This window comes from Anomalospiza imberbis, chromosome 6, assembly GCF_031753505.1.
Source record: "Anomalospiza imberbis isolate Cuckoo-Finch-1a 21T00152 chromosome 6, ASM3175350v1, whole genome shotgun sequence".
Taxonomy (NCBI): Eukaryota; Metazoa; Chordata; class Aves; order Passeriformes; family Viduidae; genus Anomalospiza; species Anomalospiza imberbis.
Genome location: NC_089686.1, coordinates 33,843,879 through 33,861,371, shown reverse-complemented (window position 1 = coordinate 33,861,371; position 17,493 = coordinate 33,843,879). Strand labels below are relative to the sequence as shown.

General features: G+C 37.6%; 1 protein-coding gene across 4 annotated transcripts in view; it reads left to right on the top strand.

Moving 5' to 3' along the window:
• DCAF5 (DDB1 and CUL4 associated factor 5) overlaps positions 1-17,493 on the top strand; it is a 69,912-nt gene that overhangs the window by 13,862 nt on the left and 38,557 nt on the right. For all 4 annotated transcript variants that reach the window (XM_068193202.1, XM_068193204.1, XM_068193205.1 and 1 more), the window contains 3 exons: positions 228-264; positions 2,706-2,845; positions 4,906-5,035. In XM_068193202.1, the coding sequence (XP_068049303.1) occupies positions 228-264; positions 2,706-2,845; positions 4,906-5,035 (307 nt within the window). The remainder of the gene's footprint in view (positions 1-227; positions 265-2,705; positions 2,846-4,905; positions 5,036-17,493) is intronic.

Sequence of the window (17,493 nt, the reverse complement as noted above, 5' to 3'; positions counted from 1 at the left end):
CGATGAAACAGGTTGCTGCATTTGGTTGTGACTGGCGATATCAAATGGAACCTTTCATATAACTAAGCATAGGCTAACCACATAGCAACTTAGCTGGTCTTCTCTGTTTCAGTATTGGTTTTGAAATTGTAAATTTTTTTCTTAAAAAGTGGTTTGGGTTTTTTTTTTACTATAATGATTTTTAACCACTAGAACATGGTGTTAAATGCTTATATTTCTCTTTTTAGGCAATGATGAGCAAGTTATACTCCATGATGTTGAAAGGTAAATACACGGTGTTTCCACTGCTTCAAGAACTCCTTTAATGTCAACTCACTGGAGGCATTTTCTGGTTTAAATTGATAGTTTAGGAGAACAGTGTTTTAATACTGAAATTTGGTTTTGATTTATCTAAATTTATAACTGGAATGAAGTATTTCCTATCACCCCATTTTCTTTTTCAGCACTTGGGTTCTGTATTATTTTGACCTCAGGAAAGAGAATGGTTATTAAATATATAGGCTCTCCTGCAGACAGCACAGTAGGTTCCGAGTAGATTATTCTGGCACGTAAACACCTGTTGGCACATACAGACTTCTTGTTTTTCAAGAGTCTCACCTGACGTGTGTTTAAGATGGCTTGTGCTTGGCCTATCTGACTTGCTTTTCAAACTTTGGATGCAGCTGCCTGATTCTCCACACTAACATGAAGAACATTGCTTTTGATACTTACTTTTTACCAAAACTGCAAAACAGTTGGGAATCGGGCTTTGTTGTGCTACATCAAGATTAAGCAGTTAGTCAAAGTATTGTTAATACAGTAGTGGTAATATACTGAATTGGTCTTCTCTAGACATCATGTCTACTGAGCTTGCTGCTTTTGAAGTAAAAAAACTTTAGAATTTTGATCTGTACTAATAACGTCTATAGATTTAAGTGCTGACCATTCATTTAACATGAACTCAAGAAAATAAAGAAAAAGCAGGAAGAGATATATGTAAGAATGGGGAAATATAAAACCTTACATTTCTTTGAGTTTCCTGAATAACATAATGTGGACATATTTCTTGATTTGTTTCTCCAAAGACTTTTGCATTGAATTGTTCAGTGTATATCTGCCTTCTAACATACCTTATGTCTGCTTCCTGCATAAATCTTGCATGCAAGCTGGGCAAAAGTAACTGTCTTCTGTTTTGATGGTTTCTCAGGAATATTGTGTTGTTTAGTGTTTGGGGTGGGTTTTTTGGTGGGTTTTTTTGTTTTGTTTTGGGGTTTTTTGGTGGTTTTTTTTTTGTTTGTTTTTAACATTTTAGGCCTTTTGGGAGGGGTGTTTTGTTTGGTTTTTTTTTTTTTTGGGGGGGAGTGTGTGTGTTTGGTTTTGGGAGAGTTTTTTTGTCTGGTGTTCTGTTTTTCTTGTTTTAATTAAATGTGGAAATGTCAGTTTTAGAAGCTGATGTTTATTGCATTCAGACTTTTTAAGATTCTACAGTATCTTTGTAATTTTTACTTTTCTATATAACACAATTTTTCCTGCTGTGTCTTGTTCGGATGTTTTGACAAGTCTTTTTGACATTTGCATATTTTTAATGTGCTTTTGTTATCAGGTTTTTATTTTTTAAAATATACTGATTCTGGTTGTAATCCATACAGAATTCCTTCCTCTAAGGCTATTTTGTATGACCTTCTAAAAGAAACCTTAGTAGACTAAATTCTGATTGATTTCTATGGAAAGTTAATCTCTTTTTAATGATAACACTTGGTCTGTCAACAGCTTTTTTGTAACTTTAAATGGCTTTTTCTGTTACTACTTTTTTCCTCCTTTTTTATTAATGATGCCTGAGACAGAGTTAGTAGATCTGCCACTAAGAGCATCATTTGCCATGTGAGCAAAATGCTGATTTATGTGGGCTCTCTTTGGTGCTGCTTCCATGAGATATAGGGATCGTATATATAAAGTTTTTTCCCTAAATAAATAAAGGGACTTTTCAAAAGCAATAAAGGGGTAAAAGCCCCTTTAAAGAAATAAAGTAGTCCCAGTATCTTCTGATTTAGTATTTCAGTTTTTTACCTCTCCATACCACTATTCCAGCTTTTTAGATGGTCTAAAACATTGGGAAAATAATGGAGAATGTGCTTTTTCTTTTTTTATAGCTGTGAAACAGCTGAAATCCAGATATACTTTTGGGGGAATAATTTTTATTTTGTTGGTTTTCTGCTGTTCTTTCTACATGGAAAAATATATGTCTGGTCTATCCTGAAAAACAAAGAAAACTTAATGAAAAAGCCATCTGGAAAATTGCTCTTACGTGAGCTTCAATTGAACTTTTGGACAAAACAGAAACCTGTATTAAAGAATGAACTTCTGTCTTGTTTTCCCTTTTACATTAAGTAGTAAAAATTGACTCCAGAGGTCCCAAGGCTTCTTTCCCTTTCCTATTACATCCTCCCAAACTCAAATCTAATGCATCATGTGTTCCATAGCATCTTGCAGTATCTGAAGTTTTTAATGCTTGGGTTTTATTTTGAGATTTTTTTTTCCTCATAGCATGAAGTCACTGTACATGGGTATTTTGTTTGTTTTTTATGCTAATTAAACACAAGGGTCTTCTTATGAAATTACAGAAACTTTGTCACCAAGTATTTCTAGGTAGATAAAGCACTAAATACTTTGCTTTATAAAACAATAGCAAAAGAAGGAAGAATGATAATGTTGTGTCTCTTTTCCAGCACTGAGACCTTGGATGTGTTTGCCCATGAAGATGCAGTGTATGGCCTTTCAGTGAGCCCAGTAAATGACAACATCTTTGCTAGTTCATCAGATGATGGCCGGGTTCTGATTTGGGACATCCGAGAGTCTTCCCATGGAGGTAAGATCTCTAGAAGGAAAATATAATTGATTTAGGAAGAATTCATGCAAGGCAAGGAAGAGAAAGATTATGTTTATCTGGGACAGTCGATACAGTGAGTCTTGGAGAAGGGTGAAAGTGAGGCATAATTCTTTCAGCCAGTGATTGGCAAGCCCTGGTCTTTACAGTTCTGTTACTGTCTTAAATGACTACTCATAATTTTTATTAAAGGTGGTGTTGAGCTGCTCCCTTCAGAAACACGTTCATACTCCAGTGTATAAGAACTACAATTGTGAATGAGCATAAGGAACAATAGAAAAGTAATCCTCCTACTTTTCATTAAAATGACGTAGTGCCTCATTAGTTTAGCTCCTGTAATCTCTCTTTGACAGGCTGAAAGGCATCTTTTGATATCTTAGAAGAAAAGTGTGGTGCCAATCTATTTATAGTAAAGGTCTGAAGGAAAGCACCAGTAATTAGTGACTGATTAGTGAGTGATTTGACTAAGGAAATATATACAAATTTGAAGTTTATTTTAAAACCCAGCTCCTTTGTTTGGCAATCTGATGTTTGTCTCTCCACTTAGCTGATGCAGGCCTTTGCTTCTCAGTGGGGGCTGCCATCTTAATAACACAGTCTTTTATGTCCCAGCAGGATTCTGATTTGATGATGCAAACATAGAAGGTCAGTTTTGGTGTTAAACCTTATTTGGAGCTGCTGGCAGACAAGCAGCAATTTCTAAAGCCTTTGGGCAGACTAGCAGAACAAAAGTTGGCTTCTTTTCTTGTTTTTGCTTTTGACTCTTATGACAGTGAATACACCATGGAACTTCATCTGTGGTCAGAGACCTTTGTTTTCATCACTACTAAAGAAACACTATAAAGGAAAATCCTTGATGAAAAAACTTGTAATAGAGCACGAGAGGAGGGTACAAACAAGACAAGTAAATGTTAATTCTGTCTCATTTGCTTGATAGGCAGTGGTTTCATAAGGTATTGGGAATTTGGGAGGGTTGCCTGCTTAACCATGTTTTATATGTGATAATGAGGGAATGAGGAAGGAAAATGGCATAGTTCTGGAGGTGCTTGTGAGGCTACAGGTGCTGCACTCGGTGGCTCAGATAGGGACAATAACTGTCTCCCTAGCACGTGAGTGACACAGGAGTTGCACCAAAGCAAACAGTGAATGGGAAAATCGGGCCAAATCGTGGCTCAAAATAGAGATTGATTCTGGTTTCTTAGTTGATTGAAAGAGTGGCAGCATGCCACAAAAGGTACAAACAAGGAAGAGAATTATACTGTGCCTAAAGCTGTCAAGCTCACAGAAGCAGAGAGAAGGTAACAGAGTCAAGGCTTTTCACTGCTCTTCATGGAGACAGTATTTTGATGGAATAAATAAGGCAGAGTAGTAGTCCAAACACAATCTTATGAGAGGGAGAGTCTGAATGAGCATGTTTTCTACTCTGTGTGTGAGCAGCAAGAGCTAACTTAACATTTTTTTTTATCCAAGATGAGCACCCTTCTTGTCTGCTAGAACAGCACTTAAGAGGCTTCTTTTCCCCAAGGTTAGCAGCTTGCTTTGAGCTGAGTTTCATACAAACTTATTTCACTTCTTGTAATATTATTCTCCCTTAGAAGCAATTGCTGCTACATTTATGGTTTGGGTAATCAGCAGTGGCTGTGGAAGCTCTCAGGCGTATATTACTAGGAAGCTCTTAGAAGCCCCTCCATGTATAGTCCTTATCAGATGAGCATTTGGTCATGAACCTTAAAAAGATTCAAGCATTTGATCTTTGAATAGCTAATTTTAAACTCTGATAACCTGCCATAAAGAAAATGGTGTCTTGAAATTCAGTATGTGTCCTTTTCCATATTTAGACAGAATTAATGTACACGTGGGTGGATTTTAAAACTTCAGGTTTTATATTGCTTTGGATGTGTCAGCTTGAGAAGTGGTTTGAACATGTCTCCATATCTCCAGATCTTGTTATGCTGTTTCCATATTCAGCTGCCAAACTCCTTGCATCAAACAGTTGAATGCATTGTTTGTTCTTATGTCTGAAATTTCAACTTTTTCAACAGAGCCCTTCTGCTTGGCACACTACCCATCAGCCTTTCACAGTGTGATGTTTAATCCAGTAGAACCCAGATTACTGGCTACTGCCAACTCTAAGGAAGGTGTGGGACTCTGGGATATTCGTAAACCTCAGAGGTATGATCTGGCTGTCCTTGTTTTATGCTATGTTATTTCTTTCCCTTGGGAGGTGATGGCATGCTGGTTGGTTTTTTTTTTTTTTAATTTAGGTCAGTATATATGGTAGTAAGAAAAGATGCAGAACAAAATTAATAGCCATGTTGTTAATAAATTATTTTGCATAATTAACATTCTTCTTCATACTTATGGGGGTTAGATCTTCAGTGTTAAGGTAAGTGATTTTTAGGGTAAGTTAAGGCTCCAAAGCCTGCCTGGCCTCACCACTGCAGATTAACTTGAATTGCTGTGTCAAGTTCTTATCATTGCATTTAGCACTGTCTTGGTAGTACTGTTGTGGGCACTGCCTGGTTTAGAATTTTTTTTTCCTGCCCAGCTCAGTTTTTAGTGGCTGACTAGAGAGTGTGGTCAAGGCAGCTTTTTGCTCAGTGCTTATGAGTTTAACATGGCTTCCTGAGTGATACAGACATCTGTATAATCATTTGGCTGGCTGTACAATGTGCTTCCAAATTTGCATAGAGTTAAAAACAAGTTAAGAGAATTAGGTGCAGCTTGAAATATGGTTAGACTGGGTTCTAAAGTGGATGTGTGCAATGTCTGGTACCAGACTTTGGCATGCATGAGAGATTAAGCTTTTTCAGTCTTTCAGATTTCAAATGTTCATTTTTCCATCATAAAAATCTGGGTGGGTTAAAGTCTGGCTGCATGCCAGCATTAATATAAATGAATGCAGGTCTGCTTTCAGCTACCATTTTTCTGGGACAGCCATTAGCTCTTCTCCTTTGCTTGATCAGAGACGGGTCCAAAACACAGAGAGAAGGGTGTATGCTTGGCTTAGGAAAAGAAAATGGCTCTAAAGCACACTGCTGCCACTGCAAATTTTTCCCCCATGGAACTCTCAAGAAAGAGGACTCTTCAGAATGAAATGTGTCCTGCTAGTGGGCTGCCAAAGTCAGAGTTTCTCATCTTTAAATAAATTACGCTGGATTTTTAGTCTATTTAAAGTAAGTAAAGTATTTGACAAAACTTCTACTTGTCTCTGTAGATCTAATTTGCTAATCTAGAAAGCTGGAACTTGTTTTTTTAATGTATTTGTGGGCAATTCACTTTGTCATATGAGGGAAAAACATTAATTTTAGATCAGTAAAGATACTATCCTCACTCTGGTGAGGAAGTGGAAGCCAAAATCTACACATATATCTGTGTATTTGTTTGTTACAGTCTCTTCTGGGGAAAACACACTTAATTATCAGGGGGTAAAAATAGTTCTTGTTAAAGTAATCCACATAATGCTGTAAGTACTTGTGGTAGACTGCATAAAACTGAAGTTGGTATGTGTGGGAGTTATTGAATATTTTCCATATTCTTATTAATAATAAAGGATGCTGTAGTTGCAGGTAAGATTTGCCAGAAGCACTTTGGTTGGTGAGTTTTATAGGCAGAATAGGTTAAAGAGCCCTGAAATTCTCCATAATCTAGGGATAAACAGGAAGCTGCCTGTGTAAGCATGCCACTAGCACAGCAAAGGAAGGCTACTGCATCAGATGCTTTCCTCGTTGTCAAAAAAGTCTGCTAAGGGTGAAAATTCTTGCTTCCCTACATGTTTGTAGCTCTCTTTTATACTGTCTTTGGTATCTAAGAGAATGTATTACTTCCTGAAGTGTAGGAAGGGTGAAGGAATAGACATTTTTGACTGACATGATTTAGAAGTATTTGTTTGATTGTTGAATCTTTGCTGGGATTGTTGAATAGCATAATGTATTAATAGCAACAGTAAAAAATTGCTCGATCTGTCTATTTCTGCCCTAGTCTACATTTTTATTTACATTGCTGCACATGACATTCACCTGTGAGGGATTTTTATGCCTTAAGCCATCAAAGGAAATTCCTCCTTTCCTTCAGTATTGATGTAGTCCATCATAACACTGAGGCCACTGTGGAAGTTTTTCACTCCTATCATTCCACCTGTGCTGCCAATAGAAAGTAGATCAGTTCAACTTTGGCTGCTTTGTCACATTGTGTGGTAGTGCAGTTTTGATGAGAGGTTGAATGGGTAGAAAGAAGGGGAAGAAGTGTAGATACTTTTAAATGTTTACTGTGGGTTGCCAAAATTTTAACTTCCAGTGGGTTAAGCTGGACCACAGCACTCTTCCAATATGGGACATGGGAAATGGTTACATGTAGTTAATAATTTGCTGCTGGTACAACACTTCCTTTAAGACTCATTTCCCCAACTATTGTCCGTTCTCAGACGGAGGCAGAGTTAGATGATGCAGGCACTACTTTTTGCTTCATACCTAGAGGCTGCTTTGGGGAATCTCGCTGCTTGTCTGCAAAATCCAGCAAGTGAGAAGCTTGGAATTCCAAAGACTAGCTGTTTGTGGCCAGTAGCTGTACTGTAGTTGGCAATACCTTCTCATAACACATATTGCAGCCAACAGCGCTGTGTGTGTTGAGACTTTTTACAGATATAGGTGAGGTTTGACAAAACTTCACAGGAATTGGCTGGCCTTTACTCATTTGAAGGGGATCAGGCTTGATGCTGAATTTCTGGTTTTAATCAGCAAAGGCTCCTCAGGGGAAATATAGCTTTTCTTTGATGCTGTTCAGCTTGATAATGAACTATCAGAAAAGGGGAGATCTGCTGTTAACTTCTAAACTTGTATGTCAGTCAGTGGGATATGGCTAATTGTGTAGTTTTAAACTAATACCTCTACATTTTCAAAACATTGAATAGAGCAGTGATATCCTTGTAGGTTAAAGAATTCAGATATAGATTCCATTGCTTGGCAGAAACAAATGGGCTGTATCTAGTTATTTACCCAGAAAATCTGAGGAGTTTTACAGCAGTGTATTTTTTCTCCAAATTACATGGCTCTTCTCCAATTGAGTTATGGGGGAATTTGTCTCAGCTTGCTGTTGTATGCCTCCAGCCGGGAATGTCAGTTTTGTCCACTTCTTTAGTCAGGCAACACCCCTAAAAATTTTAAATTGAAAACTTTTAGGGCTAGGAAAGAAGTCCTGATTATGAGTACATTTTATAAATATACTGTGGAATTGGTTAACTTTCTAATAGGAAGCTGGGAGTGCTTTATGCTTGGCTGCTACAGTGAAGGAGGTGATTGAAAAGCCAGCATTTCTTGGCATGCATGGAGAAATTTAGAGACAGTTGCACAGCTCTGAATTGTGGAAAGTTTAGCTCACTTCAAATAATCATAATTTGATTAGTCTTGCTGACTGAGTCAGGATACAGAGGCAGATTCATTTTGCTTTTTCCCAAAGTTCATTCACAGCGTGATATCTCTGCTGTCTCAAATTTAGTGCAGCAATTGAGATTCTGTTCTTCTACCCCAGTATACTAATAAGATCTGGTTGTGGTGGGTTGGCTCCTCAAAAATAGCATATAAAGTGCTATAAATATAGAACTAATATAATTCTACGATTATAAGCTGACTACTGAGTCTGGAAATTTTATTTTTCTATTTTTAGAATGTGTAAGTATTTCTATTCCTTCAGGTGGACGTTAAACTGAAACCATCTGTGTTGTTTCTTTTTTAAAAAGAGTGCACTGAAAAGCTTTAAATGTGGTTTTGATTGAGGAGGCTGCTGTAAGGCATTCACACCACTAGATGGGGTCTGGAAGCTGTGCCTTTTTAAAAGAAAGTTCAAAAAGGGAGATCTGTGCCTCTTAAACTATTTACAATAAAGTATGCATTACAAATATTGTTACAGAATTGCTGGGGACAACTCGGCAAGTTAGAGTGTACCTATATATCTCAAGCAAAGAATATGTAGCTTCAGCTGTTGTTAGGTACTCATGTTCTCCCTTCTCTTTCCACGCAGCTCCATGACCATCTCCTTTTTACTGAAATAAAAAGACTGCTTTTTCTCTTAAGAAAACATTATCATTGTCCCCTTAATGCTTTCTTTTCCTATGTTCCCTCTGATGCACCACTTAAATCAACATATGTGGAACTTTTTGAGATCAAAATTATACAGGTTTGTCCTCTTAATGACCATCATACTTTTTTAAACTGATCTTCATGCTGCAAAAAGGCCATTCACAGAAGTGTGTTCTGCTTGTGATGGGAGCATTGAATCAGTACTTTATGCACACTGGGATCCATTGGTGTGTCCCGTTTAAAGGTTAAGATGCTTAGTCTGTGTCATAAATACATATCTTGGGGTATTTTAGGTGAGTCTGGGAGGGCTTATCTAAAAACTACCAGGCTCTCATTCTTATGTCTGTTCCATAGCTATGTGTTTGACCTGTTTTTTGAGCCAACTCATCATATTTAGAAGTTAGAAAAATAAGCTGGAAAGACTTTGTAGCTTTCCTATGCCCTTGCAAGTTGAACTTGGTTCAGGGAGGGTCCAGGGGCAGCTGTAAACCATTGAGAAGAGAGAGTAACGCCTGTAAGGCTGAGAAGGAGACATAAGAAGGATGTCCTCTTTTGAGCAGCAGTGAACTATTAGATATGTTCAGTTGTTTGTGGCATTCTGCTCATTCTGGTTTACTTGCTTTGGTTTCTTTTGCTTCACTAACCTTCCCCTTTTTTGCCTCCTCAGCATGTTCTTTACAAGCTTTTTACAAAGTAGAAGTGGAACCTGACCAAAGCTGGGGATGATTTACCTTCCAAGTCTGCATGTTTCATAAGAATAAACTACAAGCTTTTCATAATTAGACTTTTTGTGCTCCTGGAGTAAAACACTGTTCCAGAGCCCCAGATTTTAGTTTTGGGATCTGAAAATGCATTTGTCCCCCTAATTCAAGTACTGGATTCCACTCTGAGTGAGGTAGAAATGCTTATACACAACAGACCTTTTTACAATTCTTCTGAAAGTTGAGGAGATTTGTGCTGTCTGCATAGTTACAGGTCCATGTACTCAAAAAGCCCAATGATGGGTTTTGAAAAAATCCTTGAGCAACAGGGCCTGGTATTCCCTGGTGATTGTAATCCTTATGGCATATTTCAAAAGCTAATTTTTTTGAACCATACAAATCATAATATGCCCAAGTTAAAGGAATGTCAGTTTTGGTGTTTTCCATCAAGTCTTTACAGATAAATCCAAAAGGAACATTATTTCAGCTTTGATTTCTTTCTTTGTCTTGGCTGACAAGTAACTGCAGTTCAGAGCCCACTGCAACAAACTTCTTTAGCTCACGTTAAATGAATATTTGTGTATCAAAAAACACCAATCAAGAAGTCTTTCTTAGTGTACTCTAAACTAACATTAAATTTGCCTCCTGCTCTGAGAATTTAGAGAAGCAAACTCCTAAGCTGTGGACAAGGAACACATGTTGTTAGATATTAGTGAATCATCTAGTGATTAGCTCATTAAACAGTAAGCAAAATATAGAGATATAGAAATTTCTTCTCTGTAGTAAACAAATTAGATTCAGGGGGATCTTGAGAGAGGGCTCTTAGCAGGTTTATGAATGTTCAGGTATGTGGATCTTGCCAGTGTGTGGAGGACTTTGAAGAATGTGGCTGCACTGTGCTGCTGGTCTTGAGCTGACTGTATTTCCCAAAGTCTTTGTTTAGAGCAGAGCTTTTCTGCCAAGTGCTAATTACTAGGTGTTCAGCTTAGTCATTGTAATGCAGGTAAACACGATCCAACCCTTAAAGCAATCTATTACATCCATAACTTCTGGTCCACATGTATTGGAAATCACAGGTACTTTTGAAAATCCAGTTCTTGGCTCCTGGTTGCTTTGACTTGTAGTTTCTTTTACTTCATTTAGTTCCCAGCCTTTCAAAGGCCTGATGAGTATTACCTTTTTTGGTTTTGTAGCAGTGGTCTGATAGCAAGAGGAAAACACTGCTGGACATAGAAATCTTGCAAGTGGTATTAGATTGACATGCAGCTGGAAAAGCTAGATTTCAGGTTTATGAGGCCTCTCTCAGTGTCAAAATAGGAGTGGTAGCTGCCAGAACTACAGGAAATTTGAGAGCAGTTCTTCATAGTTTAGTTAAATGCATGTCTAATAGACCAGCTTTGCAAGAGAGGACTGAATATTATCTCTGAATAAAGGCATGGTTAATTCTGTTAGGGTTTGTTTTTGATGAATGGATGTGCAAGGGAAAGGGAGGAACGGGAGACGATGAGTATTTGCAACTCAGTCTGTACCACAGGTGATATTTGTAACGTGTTGCATAGAGAGGACTTTAGAGAAACTGTGTGGTGAAGTTGAAGGTATTCTAAGGTCATAAAAACAGCATCATAACTGAGTACAAGTCGATAGATTGAGGTCTCCAATGGTTGCCAATTTTAGTTTCTAGGGTCATACCTTCAAGGTATTTGATCCTTAAAGATCACACAAGAAGAAGAGAGATGGCAGTTATTTTATGAGTAATACTCACACATGTGCTGAATTTTTATCCTTTCTAGCTTTCCTTCCTGAGCTCGCTCTACAAAGTAACTGTTGCCTTTTTTTATCTGCATGTTACCAAGATGTCTGGTATGTTGGATGAAATACTGAGTTTCTGCAAGTGTAAGTGAGGGATCCAGTATTGTTGGTGATTGTGTTGGGGATATTAATTCAGGGACCAGGCACAGGGTTTGTTTCTGACAGTGAGCTTACTGAGGTTTAGGGCTCTTTTCTTATAAGCTAGTGCTGGTGAATTGGGAATTTTCTCATGTAGAATGTGTACATGATACATGATGGCAGGAATAGTATGTGGATATTTAAGGTTTTACATTCTGACTTTTCATGTGAAGGAAAGAAGCTTCTGATTGTCATCAATTCCAGTGTGAATGCTTTGGGATTCACAAAGCCCCTGCAGGTGGAACAGTTCACTACATCATTGAATTGGCAAATACCTGTTTCAATTATTTCAGTGCAATAGAAGTGTGCTGCATGTTTCTGTTTGGAGACCTTTGTCAGTCCTGCTCTGAACAGAGCACTGTGTTAAGGACTGCAGGAGAAATGTGTGTATCTTGGCAACCACTTGTTCATTATCAGGTTTATAATTCCTTTCTCTTCCCAGTGGACTAATTTGTTGTGAGTTTTGACTGACTTGATGTTGCTTAAAGTAATCCACTTAGGCTACAGTTTAACAAATTTTAAGTGCTGTTATGGAAGTCACTAATATGGGTCAAGCATACCACCTCAAATAGTTCAAATAACTATTTGTCTTCTCTCGCAGTTCAGGAAATAGATCTCATCCCACACATGTACCATCTTCATATGTTACACTTCTGTGCTACTGAGGCAGCTCAACTGATCAGTTTCCCAACCTAGAATTTGAAGATCTAACCAGATCCAGCTTGGCATATTTGCTCCAGATTACAGAGAACCTAAATGTAGATACTTTTCCTCCCATTTATCTTCCATTGTTTCTCAAAAGTTCCCTTTAATGTGGCAGAAACTGAACTGATTATTACTGAAGTTCATGGGGACTGAATTTTTCTGGGAATCTTTGGGATGCATTGAAGGAACATTTGAATAGTAATGGCATCTGAGGGAGTAGTACCTTTCAGATGGCTTTTGGCTTTGATTTCCTTATTGTAAATCTCAAAAATATTTGCCACAAATTTAGCCAAAATCAACGACTTATTTAGCGTTAGAAATATCTAAGGTAGTTTACTCTGTCTTTCCTTCTTTCTTCTCACAGAAGGAAAAAAGGGAGTACTTGCAAATGAGCCTTTTTTTACTTTGGGCAAAGAGAGATGGCGACAATCATCAAGGCTTTTAGTCATGTTGATGGCCTTCCTGCCTGGGGAGACTTTTTTTTTTGTGGTTGTGTGGTTGCCATCTTCAGTCAGTTGATTTTTTTTTGTTTTGTTTTGTTTCTTTAAAGATGGGAGTGCAGCCTAAAATTGTGAAATATGTAAATCAGTGAATTTATTGTTAAATAACTTTTTTATTCTGAAGCAGTAATTTCTGTTGATGGCATGAGCATCACCTAATAGATAATCTGCAAGTAAATACTTGTGCAAATCTGCCAAATACTGCCTGGTATTTAAGTGTGTGAAACAGATACTGCAGTCTCTTTTTCCTCACCTTTATGCCTTGTCCTTATTGTGGAATTTACTGAGATGGTACAGTAGGAAAGGCCCTGTCACTTAGCTTCTGTTCTAGATGTACACACTCCATATTTCATTTGCAGTCCTGCTTTATGCATGATCTTGTCAGCCCTCTTGGGATAGAGGGTTTAGCTTAGCTTTCTCTTTGTTTAGGCTGGTATCCTTCCTGGAGTGGAGTGTATTTAGAAAGTTTTTTAACTTTCCTCTAGGATCCCTGGATCTGTTGATCAGACATAACTGAATTGTGGAGAACTGAGGTTCAAACTGTATAATAAAGAAGAGTGTTCTTAGTAGCTCAGCTTGTAATTCTTTGTTGTTCTCAGACAGGGCTATGGTCATTCTTCTGTTCAGCCTCTCCTGTCTTGATTGCTCTCCATCATAAGCACGGGGATTTTCTGATTTGAAGATGAAACTTTTTCACGCCTATCAGCATCCTCACATTAGCACTCTTGGTTCTGGCAGGCATTTCAAGCTCAATGCTATCCCTTTGCTCTATGGGATCCAGCTTGCTCCTACAAGCAGAGGTGCTATTCAGGTTTTAGATATTCAACAGCGTGTGTCACTCTAAACAAGAAGTCAGAAAACCTGATTTTGTTTCAGAGTGTTGGTTAGGTCTGTTGGTTGACCTTTCTTGCCCTCGGTTTTTCCTGTACCAAGAAAAGGGAAAACTGCCTTCTTCAAAAGCCTCATGGTGCTTAATCTTTTTGTTAGCTTTGAAATACTTTAGCACCCAGGTCTTTCTAAAACAAGAATTTATTTATTGTCCTTGTAATGCAAATTTTAAAAGTATAATCTGTTGTTCAAAAGAAGCTCAGATTGAATGGGTTTTTGTAGACTGCTTTCTTAAGGTAGTAATCATTGTAAATCTTGTCCTAATCACATCTATACCTCCATTTAATATGGAAGGACTTAAAAGAGAAACTTTTTTGTCTAAAAAGAAAAAAAAGGAGAAAGGAAAATAAAAAAAAAAAAATGGTGACTGAAATCAAAGGAGAGATCTTCTTAGTGCATTTACTAGGAGAATATCTGAAAAATTAGTTTAACCCTATTGTAAGAGAAGGGAATTAGTCTTTGAAACATCAGTCCAGGGGAAACTGTGATAGAACCAACCTGATGAATCCAAAGTTATGTCTGCAGTTGCACTCACTTAGCTTTAGGTGAAAATTTATATTCATCTTTTACCTAGTAGAGGCAAAATCTTTACTAGTTCGAGACTGGACTCTTCTACTGCAGGAGCATTTTGGATCTTGCCAATTTTCCTGTCAAAAGAAAGGCCTACTTTCTTCTTGCTGCTATTTTCTTTATTATCTACTTGTGTAGTTTTTGTAAATTAAAAATTCTCGCCGCTTCACTTGAGAAAAGCAGGGATGTGAGTATATTTATATATATATATATATATATATACATATATATATATATATAGGATAAGAGAGCAAATCTGTGGCTGATGTTATGCAGCTTTCCTAATGCAAGACAACAATTGCGGCACAGAAATGTGTCGGAAAAATGTATCATAGGACTGCAGTATTGACAAGTGGCTGATTTTGCATAAGGTATGAAAATGGTTTTATTCCTCAGCAGGAATTGCCAACTTTTACACTAAGATTATTTTTCTAAGGTAACATTCTCTGATATCCATGTTCTTTTTGTTGAAAGGACTTTGGTGAATCCTTGGTTTTGGGAACACGTCCTGCTCCTTTATTTGGCCTAAAGGTCATCTTCCCATGCCATGTCTGGCTGTATTTGTATCTTCTCTATCTGGTTATCTGATGGAACCTGCTCCTTTGTGTTTTGCTGGATTTAGCTGAGCAATGTTCCCTGTCACAGTCTGTACTCCATCCTACAAGGTGCTATTTCTGAACAGGCTGCATAATGGACTCTGATCAGAGAATTTAGGGATTAGAAAAGGGTGGAAATTATCAGGTGTTTCAGCTAGTTTGTTTGTGGCTGTTGGACAGCTGCTTTTCACATTGTATTCTCGAGTTTCTTTTTTTATAATTGGGCTAAATTTTATTGTTTGGGTTTTTGATTTTTTTGTTGCTGGTTTGTTTTTTTTTTCCTTGAAAAACGAATTGTCTGTTTACTAGATCTCATTTATGATTTACATTACAGTAGCACCTACATGATTCAAGCAGAGAGTGAGAATAGGACACTCTTGTGCCTGGTGACCCACAGATCTGTAGTGAGGGCAAGCCTAGGGCAGGAGAATGTTTGAGAACAGGTCTGTAATATGACCAAAACAAGCCTTGCCTAGAGCTGGAGGAGGATGTGAAGCACTTAAACAAACAGGGTTTTGGGGTTTTTTTAACTTGTTGTTGTTTGCTACTTTTCAATCTTCATAATGGCAGAGGTAACCTTAAATCCTGAAAGGATAAAAGTAATACAGATGAGGGGGAGAATTTAGCATACTTTATGCCTCTGGTCTTGACATCTTCCTCAGAATACTGAGATTCTTGAGCTATTTTCCTGTGAATAAATGCAGAATACAGGATATAATAATGCTTTCTGGAGAGCTGCCTGAGATCACTGATGTAGCAACATTTTCATTCAGCGATGCAGTTAGGTCAAAAAGGCCAAACTAGGCAAGCCTTTGCTGTTGCATTGTCGGGTTGCTCTGAGTGCATAAATGGTGATGTTTGATGTTTTTAAGGCTACGGTTTCTGAAATCTTATCAGGTAAGAATCTCAGTTATTAAAAAATTAAAATATTGCCCTCGTGGTTTGGAGGGAAGCAAAGCTTCTATTCAGCTTCAAGTTTGCCATGTATGAAAGTTCATTAATGATGGGGAGATTCCATTTGAAACTAGTTTATATGTTTCTGAGCCTAACAACAAACAGCAAAGAGATGTCACATTCTTGAACATGCTGAATATTCACCCTGAATTCTGTACTTTTCTTATCTTGGTGGATGGAGTTGATTTTAATTGTACTTTCTTTTTGAAGGAAAGCAAAGATATTAGTTTTGCTAATAATACACAGACTTTATATTTTTTTTGTTATTGTTTAATGTCCAAGCAAATACCCCTTACTTCCTGGCTAGGATTCTTGGAGACAGTTCTTGTGAAGGTAGTAAGATAATCAGAAGTCGTGATGATAGAATTTAGAAAAATGAGCTTGTTTCAGAAAAATAATAAAATCTTGAGTATGGCTTGTATAACTTCTAATCTCCAGACACGGATGGACTTCCTTCACATTTGTTAACACTTCTAATACTTACAGTGAAATGCCGTACATCTAGACACAATTTATCTGCTTTTCAAAGAAACTATCTTGAGATTTCTGAGATACATAATCCACTTTATTAAGGTCTGCATGATTATTGATATTGTGCTGACTTCTCTGTTATTGGTTATTTTGGTTCTTAAGTGTTTGCTTCAGACTATATATGAATTGTGTCCTTTTAAACACACAATAATTTTCTTGCAAATAAACCCCCAAACTTTTCTGCAGTTTTCCACGCCAAAATTCTGTTTGCCAAGTTTCATTCCAGTTATTTTTTTGCACAGTTAGAAGTTTCTCAATTTTGTGGTTACAGAATTGCTGACAAACACAGTTGTATGCAATGGTGTGTATTAGTTACAAGCATTCAGTTCATTCTTTCCTTTTAAGGTCATTCTTTCATTAACTTAGTCTCACTCACTGCTGTTTATGATACCAACACTTTTCCCTTATTTAATTAATTTATTTTCTTAAATGACACTCCTGTCCCAAGGACAGTGTCTGTACTGCCATGCAGTGATACTGCTCCTTCCCTTACTCCACTAACTGCCAGTTAACCGAATTATTTACATTAGTGGTGCTGCTCGTGGATTCAAAGCCTTCCATTGTTTGGCTGAGCTGGAATTTAGTTGGCCCTTGCCTGCGGAAATGACCATATTGCATAGAATCGTCCATTCTCTCCCTCCTCAGCCTCCCTCCAGCTCCAACATGTGTGTTTGGATTGCAATGTTCCATCTGTGGACTAAATATTTCTCTTAATCATACAATATGACTTTTTAAAAAACTCAGAAGTGCATGTGTCTCTCTCTATATTGCTTCCAGAGCTGGTAGGCAACATCAGCATTCCACAGCTGTCTGGGTGAGCCAAATTTGGAAGCAGAGTAAATCCGGGTAGTCTGGCTTTGGATTCATAAAAATAATGCCTCTGGCAGAAAGAGCACTCATCCTGTTCAGAAGTGTCCTTTTAGTATTGCCTTCAGATTTCTCACTAGCTGTCTTGGTCTGTGTCTTCAAGATGAGAGTATTGTTTCTGGCGTGATGCATCAGTAAACTTTTTAGAACTGCAACAAGGTGTTGCCTTTGAAACTCCTTTGTTAGTGCATGCAGTAAGTAGCAGTTCTAACATGAGCAACATATCCAAACATGTCTACACTGCCCCACATAATCCTGTGTGAAGAAATCCAAAAGTAACACTGACTAAAAGTACAG